This window comes from Aythya marila, assembly GCF_965140915.1.
Source record: "Aythya marila genome assembly, chromosome: 1".
Taxonomy (NCBI): Eukaryota; Metazoa; Chordata; class Aves; order Anseriformes; family Anatidae; genus Aythya; species Aythya marila.
Window position 1 is genome coordinate 161966688 of NC_139042.1, and position 16308 is coordinate 161982995.

A 16308-nucleotide genomic window follows, 5' to 3' on the forward strand; every position below is an offset into this window, starting at 1 on the left:
TGTGTTTCTGTTCTCTGTGCATGTTTTACTAGCTCCTCCTTTAGATGTCTTCCACTGGAGTATATTACTGAAAATCAGGGGATTGCTGCTACCTTTCATCTTACCTCTTGTCTTAGATGACAAATGAGACTGGGAATGAATAAGGGGAAGAATGGTTCTTCTCCTAGTTTCCTCTTCCCTTGGCTTTTACTTTCCATTTAATTGCAACCATATCACAGCTGTGGGTTGTGAGGTGTAGTAGTTTTAACACTAAAAACCATAACACTTTTGCAGTGGTTTCCCTCTCTGACTAAAATCTGAAGATACTCCGTTATTCCTATCCTAGAAAACATTGCTTGAAATAAGCTCCAAATTGTGAAAAATAATTTTGGCAAATAAGAACAATGTATTGTTCCTCATTTATATAAATTTCTAGCTTTTATAGACAAGAAAATGTTATCTTAAGTGAGACACCTGGAAAATGGATGCTGTAAGGCCCTTTTCTTAAAAATAAATAAATTAATTAATTAAAAAAAAAGAAAAAAAGAAAAGCTCAGTTTTCAGCTGTTAGCAATATCCCATTTTGAGCCACAGATTATGAAAATTACTTGTATCATTAATTGCATATTACAAATTTTGAAGGGTCAAGGTGATAGCTGTTTTTTAAGTTGCATGCTACAGGTAGCATGCATGTGTGAAAGTGTGCTGCATTTTCTGATGATGATAAAAGATTATTCAGTAAGTAAGATGCTCAAAACTCTCAAAACTGCCCCGTACGACACAGAAACAAAGGAAAATGCTATGAATCTGGTGGATACCCATTATAGCACTGTAGATATGGCTTCAAACTTCATAATTTTGAATGTATTGCCATCTCCAAACATATATATAGTAGGGCAGGGCAACTGGTATGGATTAGTTCACGCTCTTGCTATTAAAACTATTAAAATTTCAGAGAAGGGTCCTCAAAAAAATCTGCCTCCTTGGAATGGACCTTGGCCCATTAAAATTCCAAATTAGGCCCAACAATGGACAATTTTGAAGAGATGGAATTGTACAGCTCCGTAACTGTATAAAGACTGTGTTAAGAATTCAACATATAGTATAGATGACTACCTTCCAGAGCTCAGAGACATTCTCTGACACTGTTTAATTCACTAGTGTCAAAGTACATACCTACCATTCAGTATCCAATCTTTACGCTCAGTATTTCACCAGCTTGGACTGTTACAAATTCAGATATGAAAAATTTTCTATTGTTCTGTATCATTTATTTTTATATTAAACCAGGAAACTCAGCCAAGAGAAGTTCTCCAGATAAACGACCAATTTTACCAAGAAAATGAAGTAATATTTTTAAAGCATAACACTCCTTAAAATAAAGAGCATTTTCCTGTGTTAAGTTAGTCTTGCGCTTCAGTACATTGTTGAACTGTGATTTAATGCACTCACGCATACTGCTTGCTATTTTCATTAGTACTGTGTCTTGGGTAGATGTATTTATATTTTCATATTATCTCAGCTTTAATTAAAATAGTCCAAATAGAATTACGTTTTATAGTTACGTGACAAAGGGGATATTTTGCAATGAATCTCTTTAATAATATTTTGGCTAAAGTTGTTATTAAGTGATCACAAAATATCCATTATCCTCTAAGGAAATTTTTTGAAAATATCCTCCTCTGGAGCTGTTAAATGTCTTCTACCCATTAATTGTGCAGCAATACAGAAAAATTAAAATATAAAAATAAAAAATCCATTCTGTAAGGCAACTCTAACCATATCCTCTTTTATATCTGGTACTCAGTATTCTGAAATAACAGAATTTTATCATGCCTGTCCTATTTTCAGTAATGCATATATGAATTACTAATCACATCTTAATGGCACTGACAGTATATCTTTTCCGTCTTTGTTTTCTTTTTTAGGGCTGCTTAGGAGCTTTATTTATCTATTTGCTTCTTTGTTTATTCATTTCAACATCATTAGAATGAGAAGATATCAAATTGTTTGCAGTGGATTTGCATAGACACTTTAAAGGTTTATAAACAAAAGCATATTTAGAGATAATTTTCTGAAAAATCTACATACCTAGAATTAACCTTTTTGACTGCTGTCAACTACCTTTAAGTGCTTGCAGCCTTAATGGAGCTATATAACCTTGAGAACACTATATATTGCAGGAAAAATTTCCAGACCAGACAGAGATATGAAGTATGAATCTGTCCATCTGTGGACAATAGAATACATTCAGGTTTTAGTGGGTTGTGGGAATGCTCATCACCTTTCAAAGATAGTCCAAACTTCATAATATCATGTACACAGAGGTGGCTTTTAGCTTTGACATATGGGGCTTATCCCCCACAAAATCGTAACTCTCAATAAAATATTTTAAAGTCATCTTTCTCTTTTCTGCTAAGCATGGACAGTGCATATGGGTGTATGAATTCCAGCACCAAACACACAAAAACATGGAGTGTGAACTGAACTGGAAACATTCTATATCACGAGCAGTACTTCTCCAAGGAGATTTTTGTGGTTATTCCCTGGCTGGCTGAGTGCATGGTAGCTTAGGCTGAGCACAGAAAGCAGCTCGTAGGAGAAAAGAAGTTCCCCCATCTGTCCTGTGATCTCATTCAGAAGGTGTGTGGTGAGAACTTATTGTGTAACAGTGTTCCCAACCCTCTTTTTGTGATCAAATTTAAGAAAGCAAACTTTTTGTATTGCAAAACATGTTTAGTAAATGCATAATAGAATTCTCATTCATTTGGTACACAGGTGCAATAGCCTTCAGTGGGGATTTCACTGATATTTTCTAACCTTGCAAGCTAACTGTGACAAGGGTTGCAAAGCAGAAAGTTAAAAGGTTCTACAAGGTAATGAACATTCAAACATTCTTTTTCAAATATAATAATGAAATATTCCCACTTTGTTAATATTATCTTCATAATGAATAACATACTCCGTTCTTGATCTGCCCAATCTTTGGTGTGCACACTTATAAAATTCCACTAAAAAAAAATAAATAAATTGTGCCTTGAAATTGCCATCAGCAAAAGCAATTAGAGCTGCCACATGTATGTGCATGTATTCAGAGCAGCAACATGCTCAGATGGTCAGAGAAATGGATAGGTGATATAGGAAGGTGTCAGAAGTACAGGAGAAATGGGGCGAAGTAGAACATTGGAAGCAGAACTTGAAACACTACAATAGTGGTCAGTGGTTTGGGAAGAACTGGGGGTACTGCAGTTGGCCAGTGTCATGGGAGAGGAAACAGGGTTATTTCACCATAGGGAAAAGTGATTTTCTGGAACAGTGGTTTTAAAGAGCTAGCTGAAATTATATATATGTATAATTTATTAGTAGTAGTAGTAGTAGTTCAAAGGACTTCCTCTGCCTACCTGCAAAAAGGATGAGACTTAATTTCCTTAAATATAAGTGACTGCCAATTTTTAGGTCAACTGGAGAGGCTCTGGAGTACATGTCCTGTGAATCTTTCAATTCATGCCCAGGCCACTGGGGGTGGAATGTCACGGTCCCTATCTTTCCTTATGCCATGTACTACACTTAAATAAGTATACCATGCTTACTTATATATGCACAAAATAGTTGTACTCTAGACAAGGCACACCTCATAGCCCAAACAGGTAGGATAGGTCTATCAGAGACTGCAGATGTCCTGCAGGTTTCAATTATTGCTTTCAGAAATGAGGCAATTTATTCTCTAACATTTACATTATTATCTTCTATTATACTCTTAGACATCTTAGCCAGAGGGACAATGAACCATAGATGGAATTGTAACTTTGTTTAAAGAGCTAAGTAAATAAATAAATGAATGAATGAATGAATGAATGAATGAATAGTGGCAGCACATCCAATTCCCTCCCCCCCCCCCCCAAAAAAAAAAAAGTAAATACATAAATTGTTGCAGATCTTCAAATAAAAAAGGCAAGGATGAGATGAGTAAAATCTCTGTTCTTTTGTCATTCCATCAGAAGCCCTCTTTACATTATTGGAACAACACTTGTAGGAAGTTTGCCTCACATAAAATGGGGACAGCAGTAATTTATGATGGATAAAATACAGGTCACTTCTATATAATCCACATTTCAACATTAAAAGCTGCACCTATAGTTAGCCATTTGAAGCATACCTTATATTTACAAGAGAATATGCAAATGCTGGATCACATTTAATAAATTTAGGATTTAAAAGGTGAGAAGTTAGAATTAAATTTTATGACAACTAGACAATGACTCCCAAGTGCACAGCTCTGGCAAAAGAAAGTCTGTTAGTAAAAAAGGAGCTCTATGTATATAGCTTATTTATTCAAATGGAGCTGACATAAGTAATAGATACAAATAAATAATAGATATAAATAAGTAAAAATAAGGACAGTCTTATTTCTATGATTAATACTAAGAATATATGAAGGTTCATATGCAACCCAGCTTTGTTCAGGCTTCCAGATAGAAAGCTATAGGAATTATGTCAGAACACTCAATTTTACTATCACTTTCTAAAATTCCAGTTCTGATGTTATATTTTACTATACGTGCTAATGTATTTACATTAAAAATCAGGAGAGCCTAAAATTTCAGAGGACTCTATTTAGTGCATTAACCTGCTTGGTCTCCAACCACATCTATTATTTTTTTCTCCCATGTCCTGTTAGTATATCTCACAGAGGCATGAGTCTTTAATTTGCAACTGTATTCCTTTCTCTAAGTCTTCATTAAACAGCAATTCATGAGTTAAAACTTACCAAGATTTATCTGGACAATCTGGAAAAAAGGTATCAAGTAATTCAAAACACTATACTAAATTCTGTTTCTTAGCTGCATATACTTATCTGCATGCATATAAATTTTCAACAAAACCTCTTTCAGAGTTTTTTTGACCTATGCACTATGTGGCAGAAGTTTACAGACCCTGTGAAACTCTGAAAACAAAAAGCACGTTTGCAAAATGCTAGATCACAGGTAGTGGCCATAGCTGAGGTGGACAGACAACATAGCACACAGATCCCGATTTACTGTTAAATGAGCAAGGTTTAGGACTGGAGCAGCAGAGGTGGGTGGCACTGTGGCACTGAACTTAATGCTGCTTCTGAGATATGAGTTAATCTCTCTCCAGGGTGCTGCACTGTGCCAGGGAGAAACACCAGTTCAGTGAAACTGGGCTACAGCTTTAGTAATAGCACACTGAACTGAATAGTTGAAACATACCCAAAGAGAGTTTTAGATAGATTTTAGAGAGCAGTGGGAGGGTCACAAAAAATTGAAGGCTTCTCAGCTCAAACTCCATCATAACTAATTGAAGAAAGGATTAATTGCCAAAAATGTAGTGAAAGATGAGAAGAAAAGAGAAATTTCCAGCCAGGTTTTATGAGGATATGTTTTTAGTACAAGGGGTGAATTGAAGGCCAGGTTATGGGAAAACTGGAAGGAAAAATTGAATTTTCTGTGTAGTCTGAGAAATCCCTTAACTTTCCATGATCCAGACCTCTCAGGATTCACTCTTTATGTACAAGATTGTTCCTGTCTCATACTTCCTACATATGGTACTTTCACCCCATGGGCTGGCAGTGCAGCATCACAGCCTCCCTCCTTTCTCAGGGACCCCACATAGCAGATGTGGGCCCCCAGCCAGCTGTGTTTGGTCTGTGAATTTCTAGAAGAGGAGAGCAGAGAGGCCACTGTGTTGTGCTGAACTTCACATACATAGGAATATATTCAAAATCCCTCATGTGCTGAAGCATGTATATACACTGCCACCATGTGACCTGGCACACAGTCTTAGGTGCCTCCAAGCCCAGCTTGCCAGGTTTCTCTTTTCTACTCTCTGCCACCACCTGTCCTCACCAGCCTGCTGGGAGGCAGGAATCTTTGGTCCCTTCTGCTGCTGCTTATACATATCACAGAGAGTGGTTAACGTGGTGTTCATTGTTACTGGGGGTAATATACACACAACCCTCCAGGAAAATAATGTGATGCTATAAGTGAAAATAACAATATATGTTGAAACACCAGATTCCGCTGGCAATTTCATCGAAGCTACCAAAACCTGCCCAATGCAAAGCTAGTTGCTGCTAGTTCCCAATTCTGCCTTTCATTGGACATCTCACTGGCACTTTCCTGTGCTGGATGCACAAGATGTATGAGAAGGGGAAAAGAGTGAAAGCTGTTTTGGAAATGTATGTGATCCTTGTTATGCAACTATTTAAAGTCTGCTTATTTTGTTAATGTGCACAGAAGCCCTGGCAGACAACAGAAAATTATTTTGTATGCATTGTGTATCGCTGTTCATTAATTTTACATGAGTGATGAGAGGTCAGTCAAGAATAGAAACCCATTGTATTAACCTTCAAAGAGCTTGCAATGTAAATTAATGCAAAAGGCATGGAATAAAGGAATGAAATACTCTGGCAGAATTAGCACTAATGGTTTACAAACATCACATTGCAAATCTACAACTTCTTTGTCTAAATTCTTGGGTTGATATTTTGGGGGAGGAGATTAATAAATAGGTTTAAAAAAAAAAAAAAAAAAGAGAGAGAAAGAAAGAAAAAGTAAAGGAGTACTGAAAGCATGTCCATAAAACACACAGAGAAATGAGAAACATAATGGGATATGAATGCTGTAGTGCATTCAGCTTCTCTGTATATTAGTGTATAGATTTACAATGTACATTGAGTACCTGCCTACATGTGTCTTTCTACTGTTGTCAGCACAAATAGTAGGCCCACAAAAGACAGAGATTATCGAATGTGAAGTTCTGATCATATACACTGCACAGCTAGCTTTTGTTCTGCAGAATGATGAGAATACTGGGAGTCAGTAAATGGTATGATTTAAATTTGAAAATAGCTCCCCAGAATCTGCTGAATCCATTCAGAGTTAACTAGCAGCCGAACATCACCATTCAGTGTTCTGGGTCCATCTGTTGGCAGTATCATGATGAAAACAGCTTTTTAAATGCTATTTTCAATAAGCTATCACACAACAGCTTGTTCCAACAATATTCCAATACCTTTCTGTTTGCTTGCCACCTACTATAAAAAAACAGTTTAGAGGAAAGGAGGCATTTTAGTACTATACTGATGTATGGTGGGAGGTACAGACAGACTACAGGAACAAGCAAAACTAGAAAGAACTATAAACAGAGAAAAGAAGAAGCCGTTATTTTAGACCCCCTGCAATCTAGATTTAAACAAGGAGGGGGAACCCAAACTACCGCAGTGTCACAGAGGGATGCTCTGCACCAGTCAGTGGCTAGACTTATTGTGCATTGACAGTTTCAGCCATAGGATGTTAATAGCTCCTCAGAGAGGAATGGTAGGTGCACCTAGCAATTAACTTTAATTTTCTAAGACCTTCTGAATTGTGTGCTTCAATGAATACTGAAAGGAAGGCCCACTTCCATCACAGTAACATGTTCACTTATGTAGCACGCAAACAATCTGCCTTATATAATTCTTATCAAAATACCATATATCCATCATCTTACTTCTCAGATTAGCTCACACAAGTGCCAGCAATGTGCCACATTAATGCACCATACTAACGATGCAAAGCCTGGATCTACTAGCATCAGAGGGGCCCAGTGGCAGAGGTCAGATCAGCAATGAAGAACAGATGGTTATATTTGAACCCAGTAATGGGTAGGAGAGGAATAGAAGTTATTCTGGTTAAAGATTCATGCCAATGAAGTTTCACAATTCGCCAATTCAGTGTCTAGTTGTGACAGCTTACTTTGTCAGACCTATTTAATTAGGGTGCTAGGTAACCCCAAGATCTTTTCTGACCTATATTATTATACAATCTTGTGATTCTAAAATAGACTCTTCTAGCCTGATTACTGCTACACCGCTGAATCAAGTTCTAAGTTTTATCCATTTTAAAAACATCTCAGAGATGAGGCCAAGGATATCAAGAAATATGTTAAAACTTCCAAATTAAGACAAATAGCTTTTTTTTTTTTTTTTTCCTTTAGCGTGAAAGAAATTGCTATCATAGTGCACTAGGAAGATTTTTTTTTACAGCATGATCTCACTAGGGACCAAGAGCTATAAGAAATTTTTCTACCCTTCTGCTTCAAATGCAAGTGTGTACTACTGACTTGTTCATAAATTGTTGTAATCCATGAAGAACTACAAGAGGACACATAGGTTTTAATGTGCTAATGCATGTTCTTTACCAATACATGAATATGTATATAGTTAATATTGTTTCTCAACTTTCATGCTTCCTATAAAAGAATGTATGTAACCTCATGAAGGTATAAAATATTAGGGGACTATGCAAATAGAGGTACAGAAAAAGGGAAGAAAACATGTAAAGGTAATACACCACTAATGCTGAATAAATAAATAAATAAATAAACTTGGAAGAAAACCAATAGTATATAAAAATACAAAAAGTTGCATAAGGATTTCATTCATTCTTAATGCTGTAATAAAAATGTACTGATTTCTCTGTGCCTTTTTATACTCATTCATAAAATATTCTATGTTCTCCTGTCATCAAGACTGCTTCCTAAGCACAGAAAATATTTTAGATTCTGTTTATCTATCTTTGATCCATAAATGTGTTTAGCAACAACATCCTCCTAGAATACATGCATCAGATCCTGCTTTTAACATGAAAAGTACAACTAAGAAGAGGATGCTTTTGGTGATCACCTACCTGAGGACGTATAACTTTTACTATGTTCTTAAGTGCAGTGTCTGGTGACGGAGGAGAGCAGTCAGGTGTTGGGCCTGTAGAGCTGTTTCTATGGTTACCAGATCCTGGTGCGGTAATTGCTACCTGAGGTGCATTATCTGTGAATAAAAATAGCATTCATGTGAACTTACAAATACTTTATACATTTTAATATCAAAAATTATTTTGAAAACAAAGCATTACTTGGAACACAATTTCAACTTCAAAAAAACTATTGAATTTTAAATGTATTTGGTAAGGAATGGATTGTATATCTACGTTTTTGTTTTGTTTTGTTTTTTTTTTAATCATAGAATCATTAAGGTTGGAAAAGAACCCCAAGACCATCTGGTCCAAGCATCCCCCTATCATCAACATCACTCATTAAACCATGTTCCTAAGCACCACATCCAACCTTTCCTTAAACACCCTCAGGGATGGTGATGCCATCACCTCCCTCAGCAACCTGTTCCAATTGCTCTTTCTGAGAAGACATGCATACATTTGGGAGGATACATACATTTAATGGGTACGTTTAGGAGGATACATACATTTATAGCGTACATTTTGGAGAAAATTTTTCACTCAGAGGATGGGGAGGCACTGGAACAGGTTGCCCAGAGAGGTTGTGGATGCCCCATTTCTGCAGATGTAGATGCAGAAGGTCAGGCTGGATGGGGTTTTGGGCAACCTGATCTAGTGGGTGGCATGCCTGCCCATGGCAGTGGGGTGGAACTACATGGGCTTTAAGGTCCCTTCCAACCCGAGCCATTCTATGATTCTGTGATTCATTCTATGTTAAGTCAGGATATAGCACTCTCTTTAATGCTTAAGTAAAATGAAGCACAAAAAAAAAAAAAAATACATTTGTTGCATTGAATTAGTAATTGTGAATCCAACTGTTATCACTATAACAGCAGTGACTTAAAAGGGGGCTTTTTAATATAACTCATCTGTCATCCTGGTAAATCCTAAAACATAAGACCCAAATCAACAAGTTAAAACACATACTTGACTTAGAGCATGCTAGTAGCTGTCATTCACAATTTTCCTGAACACCATAAGCAACATAACTGATCATTGATGATTAGTTACACAGAAAGCTTCTCATATGAAATCTTCATCCTTCATAGAGCTTTGCACTACAGTAGCCGTCTTTCTAGCAGTATCGTATCTAGATAACCTACAGCTGGCATAGAAATGTATGTCCACATATGTCCAGGTACTTGGGAAACAGCTGTTCAGAAATGTTTTGTGATACTATTATCACTTTATAGCACAGTAAAGAGCCATTAAAGGGACTTAGAATATCATTTTTAACTTTCAACGTTCTTAATGCAGTTGGAACAATGTAAAGTAAAATTGGTGAAAATCAGGTCAGATGATAGAGAGGACTGAGAATTAAGGCACAACTTCCCAGCTGTATTGGTAACCAAGCACCAGAAGAACTCAGCAGGAGGCCAAAAGCTCCACATTACTTCAAGCCGTTAGAACTGTATTATTAAAGAAATAGTTTAGTTCAGGTTCTGGAAAAATTCCATTGCCTGGGCACGGTCATGGTGGTCATTATGAGTCTGTAAATTTATAGAGTACCTTTCTTTCTGGGTCACAAAGACATGTGGGCCATGTTCCTCAATGTGCTGTATTGCCTACAGCTCTGCAATAAGATGATGATTACATTCAAACCTCATGTCTGACAGCCTGCAGGGTTCACAGATGAAAGCCTATTTATTTGTAATTGAGGTGGATTACCAGTCTATCCTTTCATTTTGTGGGCAAATCCACTCCAAAGAAAAAATCAAATTCCAAATAGACAAATAAACAAAGCCAACTCCAGCACGATGTACTAAATAATTTTTGGTGAGGACTTGACAGGAAAACACCCCACCAAGGCCTTTCCATACTGTTTGGAAATCCTATAGTGAAGATGAAAGTTAAATAGGAATGTTAGGAGCATTTAAATTGAGCTGAAAGTCTCATTCTTTTGTGCTCCAGAATATGAAATATTATCCTGTTTCACTCTATGGAAAAAAACAACAACAACAACAACAACAACAACAACAACAACAACAACAAAAAAAAAACATAAAATATAATGATAAATTAACCTCCCCAACTGGGGAATCAGAAACTTACTTTGAGAAAACCCTGCACTGTGTATGGAGATCCCAAACAACAGATTATACTGCTGCCAAGACACACAGTAACACAAGAGCCACATAGGAAGCTAAGAAATAACTTCTGGAGGGATAAATGTTCCATGTGAGTCTATCGAAGTGTACTTAGTGTAGTTACTTATTTACTTACTTGTGTGAAAAATAAACAGAAGGATTGTCTCGATCAAATATCTAAACCTATAAGGAACAAAACCTCCCTGGTACTTTAGCAGTCCATTGGTTTCAGTTACTGTTCTTCCACTGTAAAGCCTATGTGGCTGTGCTTAAGCACAGCTGCCCTTTAGCTATTTAGCACATGAAAGCCTTTAAAGTGAAATCAGGAAGTCTTGCAGATGGGGAAGTATCTCGAGGATGTCTCTCTCAAAGGCCAGACAGTTAGAATGACAGATTGATGCTGGTGGTAAGGAACACAGTTTTCTGCCTGCTTCTTCATTCTGTTTTAAGCTCTTGACTACAGTCACCTCAGCTATGTTTACTCACTTATTAACTATGCTGCAGAGGTAACAGAGGTCAAGTTGTATAAATAAGATTTTAATTTTTATTATTATTTTTTTTTTCCGCGGGGATCTAGAGCTTCTTGTTGACCCTATTCAATGACAGGTCACTACTAGGTTTTGCCCCTAAATACAGTCCTAACATAGAACTAGCTGGAAGTGGTATTCTTGGAATGAAGATTTATTAGAAGATATTCATGCATGGAGGCAGAGCTATTATATGCCTTCTAGACAGAGATGAGAAAAAACTTTTTGAGCTACAGTGTATACGTAAACTGTAACCAATTCAGGAACACACACAATATGCAGAAATCTCAAAAAATAGTAGTGACAGTCTTTCCTTCCAAGGAAAATGAAGTGGTAATACAACAAAGCATCTGGCTTTTAGAATCTAAACATAAAGCTTTACAAAAATAAAAATAAATAAAATAAAAACAATATTTCTATTTGAAATAAACATCCCAGAAAAAAAAAATCCAACTGCTCAATATTTCATGCCTTTAGTCCTTTCTCAAGGGAATAAAGCATCTGACATGTAATGGTTTCTTGTAAACAATTTCTTTATTGTGGACAGCTGTTTATTTTCACAGTAGGATCTTCCCATTAGGCAACCAATAATGATTTACTACCTGGGTCTGCTCTATCAGAGAATATCACCATCAAATTAGCTACTGCAACCAATTTGGAGGACTTCTCTGGTTATATATACAGTACTTGCTGTTTCATTAAGAATAAATTGAAATACATTCTCTTCTGTAATTACATGCTATAATAATCATGTTTTTATTTTCTTTTGTCTTCTGCTGGTAACAAAACTATTTTTTTTTTCTTCCTTCAGGTAACTGTAATAATATCACTGGAAGTTTTATTGCATTCTATTATCTCAAAAAGATCTTACCTACTGAATTTTCCTATGAAAGATTAGCTAGAGTACCGAGTTTCTGACAGGTGCTATGTACAGGGCCAAAAAGGAAGTATTTATGGCTGTCATTCTCTTCTAGTTTCAGGCTCAAGTTACAATAAGCTAAGAGATGTTTCTGTACAAGTCAGACAACAACAGGCTCCAGGGATCATCTGGCAGTTAAAATTACTGAAGTGCAGTATGCTCTAACGATATTCCTTCCTGCCTCCATCATACACGACAGACTGTCACAGAGATTATGTTACTGGAGTCATTCTGATGTTGAAAAATGGTTACTGAAGGCAAAGAAAAAAAAAGTAGAGTAACGAAATTATATATATCTATATATATAGAGAGAGAGATATAGATATATATTTCAGAATAACCAAAATAATTTCTAAAGAGTTTAGATAAACTCAGGTTTTGAATTAACTGGACTCATATAATGTGGACTACAAAAATAGCTATGCTGTTTTATATTCTGGCAAATCTTACTAATTTGGTTGGTTGGTTTGTATATTGATTGGTTCAGCATACAAGGTTTTAAAGGACAAAAAGCATTACCATACTGTCATGATCACATTTACCATTAAACGTCTGATGGATTTACTAAAAAGATGGTTATTCCTAAATTTCTCACAGGATTAGACAGGATTCCATATCTCAAATCTTAATACATCTCAAAATTCTGTTCGCTATTTCTCCCAATTTTTCAAGTATTTACAGAAGAAGTAAACAGTACTCACAGCAACGGTCACAATAATGTAGTCCTTCATACAAAAGAGGAACAATTTGTCTATACTCACTAGCCTTTTCCTTACACATCAAAAGACTGTAAATAAAAATCACAACACTGCTTGGAAGTTAAAGGTCATATTGTTCTTACTGTTATTTAAAAATCTTCTTAGACTCAAGCTACACTAGCATTATTTCAATTACAGATATTTTTTTCTTTGATTAACAGACAGTTGGATTGATTTTAGTTATACTAAAACATGAATATTGAATCAACTCCACTAAATCCAGATCAGCTTTTTATTGGTCTATTCCTGTTATTCTGTGTTTCACCAACAGTTATTTATCTATTCTTACAAGAAAATGCTAAAAAGAAATTGAATAGCATTGAACAAGAACAAATTTACATAACTGGTTATTTGAAATTTAACAAATTAAAAGTTTGTAAGTCATTTAGTATGGGATATGTTTATTTTTTTACAGCACCTTTTTATCAGGATGCAAAGAGAGGAAGGAAGCAGCAAGACAAAAACACTTCACAAAATCTATTTTCCACTGCACTGTCTACTATACAATTGTGAACAAAGATTTTTTTGTTCTTTTTTGTGCATCCAGTTTTATCTATTATCCAGTTCAACCTTGTTCATAAAAATATTTTTAACTATGAATATACTCTAGCATGGTGTCTAACACAACAGGTATTATGTAAGAATCAGTCAGTTCTTTTACAGAAAGGAACATTGGTCTACTGACATAGCTGACATTACAACTACTCAGTGATTCATTTGTGATGCAGCCTTTCAGTACAAAAAGTATTTCTGAATGAAATGAAAACTACATTATGTAGTGATGTAATGTGTTATATATGTCTATCTAATAAGACTAATTTTTGGAACAGAAATTTAGGGCCTAAAGTTAAATTTCTGTGTTTATATGCTGGTAACTAAATTGCTTTCCAAAGAAATTTATTTATTTTATTATTTTTTTCAAAAAAATAATATTTTTTTTTAGCATTTATTTAGCATTTATTTAGCATTTATTTTTTCTTGAAATTATGAGCAAATAATAACTGAACTTGCTGTCCTGGTTTCAGCTAGGATAGAGTTAAGTTTCCTTCTTGGAGGAAACTTGGTTCTGTGTTTTGGATTAAAATGAGAATAATGTTGATAGCATGGTGTTGTTTTAATTGTTGCAGAGCAGTGCTTACACTAAGCCAAGACTTTTCAGCTTCTTGCTCTGTCCTGCCAGTGAGCAGGCTGGGAGTGCAGCAGTGCAGATGACTTCATGCAATGTTCTGTATGTGAAAGTGGGCCAAAACCCCACATCTATTTTGGATCCTAGCACCACGATAATGCAAAAATGTGAATAAAGATCCAAATGGCTTGATGCTGTATGGGATCAAAATACTTTTTATTGTGGTGTCAGGACAGATCTAAGCTTGATCAGTTCTAGCAGATGCAATTTTCTGGCCCATTAGAAAACTGTTAGAAAAGCACTCATCTAATCCAGTAATATCTATGATTTTGGATCTATCTTTAAAAAAAATACAGTAGAAAACTGTTGGAATGCCTTTGTCTCTATATGTTATATGTCCTCTTAACATCAAATGTGTTATAAAGAGGCATAAAGCTCTGAAAGGAACATTAAGTCATCAGACAAATCATCTGTCTCAGACAGAAATCAGTCATAGCCTCAACAGAAATCTTGGAAGATTATAAAAGGAGATATCAGGAAATGGTACTATTTGTGGAGGATCAGTCACCAGTAGGTGAATTTACATAAGTCTTCTCGCAGAGGCACCAGAAAGGCTAATTTCATTGACTGGCTGAGAAATGAACCAGTTGACATAGGTCTCATCATGGATATAAGAACTAATTTTTTTTAACTTCAGTAACAGGAATCTCACCTAAATGGCAGTTATCATCCTTTAAATCCTTATCACCCTTTAAATCCTCATAAACTGGAATGAAAGAACACTTGTCAGTTATAAACACACTGGAGTGACAGATACACCAGTAGTTTCTCCTTCCAGAGATGATCAAAAATATGGAAGCTGTAGCAGGAATATTGGATCATGCTGAGGGTAAGACTAAGAAACTTTTCCAAATTGTACCTCAAGGAATCTTTCCTACCAATGCTAAGCTTTCTCTAACTGGGTAAGAGTGTGCCAGGCCCATGTGAAGAATCATATGAATCTGATTCTTTGGGATTAAAGAGAGTTTGGGCATGGTGAGCTCACTGAGGCTTACAGAGGGTTCATTAAAAATTAATTCATTCTAAAAGACAGCAAGGAGAATCACCCCATTACCTTAGAACATACCCATAGACAGATTTCAGTGTAAGTCCTAAAACAATATATCTGAAAATTTTCTATGGAGCATGTGCTACTTAGGCTCAGCTTAGTCATTTTGGATTTACTACTGGTTTCACCAGTAGTAAATTTACAAGGCAGAAGCATACACCAATAAGTAGGTAGAAGATAACAGTGAAAGACCCAAAACTGAGCAGAGTAGATCACAAAACAGTAGGAATTCCCCTGATTTGATACAGGGCTACCACATATAAGATTTCTTGGACAGCATGTGAGATAAAAGTGTTATGTCTCCTGAAACTTCTGGATCTATTGCAAAGATTCACAGCAATTGCGTAAAGAAAATTAAGTGCTGCAGTTCAAGGAGAAAACCTGGAAAAAAAAATAGAAAATCTCCTATTTTGTCAGAATGGAGAACAAAGACATGCACATTCTAAAGTAGCCCCAATTGAGGGACTAGGCAATTTTCCATAGTATAGGATTCAACTTTAAAATTATTCTAACTTGATTAAATCCCCAAAGTAAATCTCTCCTAGATAACTATTCAACATGGCACAAAACTAGGAACTACGGATAAAGACAACCATGTATTTCAGGATTTCAAGGAATGAACATTACAGGAGAATTTTCAAAAGAGCAGATGGAATACTGAATAATGGAGTCAGTAGGTAGCTAAACTGGATGCATACAGAGAACAGCTGGACTAAGCTGTTTGAATTTGCTCTTTTGAATTTGTTTTGTTTCCTGAACACTTAAACCTGAATAACCATTGTTCTGAGTAGGATTGTAAATATATATCTGCAACTGTCTTGCTGAAAGCACTTGAAGCTATAACTGGCCCATTCTTGGTTGTGGCAGCTATTTCAGGATAGCGTTTGGAATTAATTACCAGTGAAGTGCATTCCAGTGACAACAGGGGGTCTGTTTAGTTGTTTCTGCATCATCCACAAGAGTTCGGTATGACTGTTATCAACTTTTCATTTCCCCTAATCACCCACCTGCA

The 16308-nt window shown here is 35.9% G+C and overlaps 1 protein-coding gene across 6 annotated transcripts in view; it reads right to left on the bottom strand.

Annotated features, from left to right (window-relative positions):
* ANKS1B (ankyrin repeat and sterile alpha motif domain containing 1B) overlaps window positions 1–16308 on the bottom strand; it is a gene marked incomplete at its 5' end in the record, with an annotated part of 434494 nt that overhangs the window by 276534 nt on the left and 141652 nt on the right. For all 6 annotated transcript variants that reach the window (XM_082773376.1, XM_082773377.1, XM_082773375.1 and 3 more), the window contains one exon: window positions 8670–8806. In XM_082773376.1, coding sequence (XP_082629502.1) covers window positions 8670–8806 — 137 coding nt within the window. The remainder of the gene's footprint in view (window positions 1–8669; window positions 8807–16308) is intronic.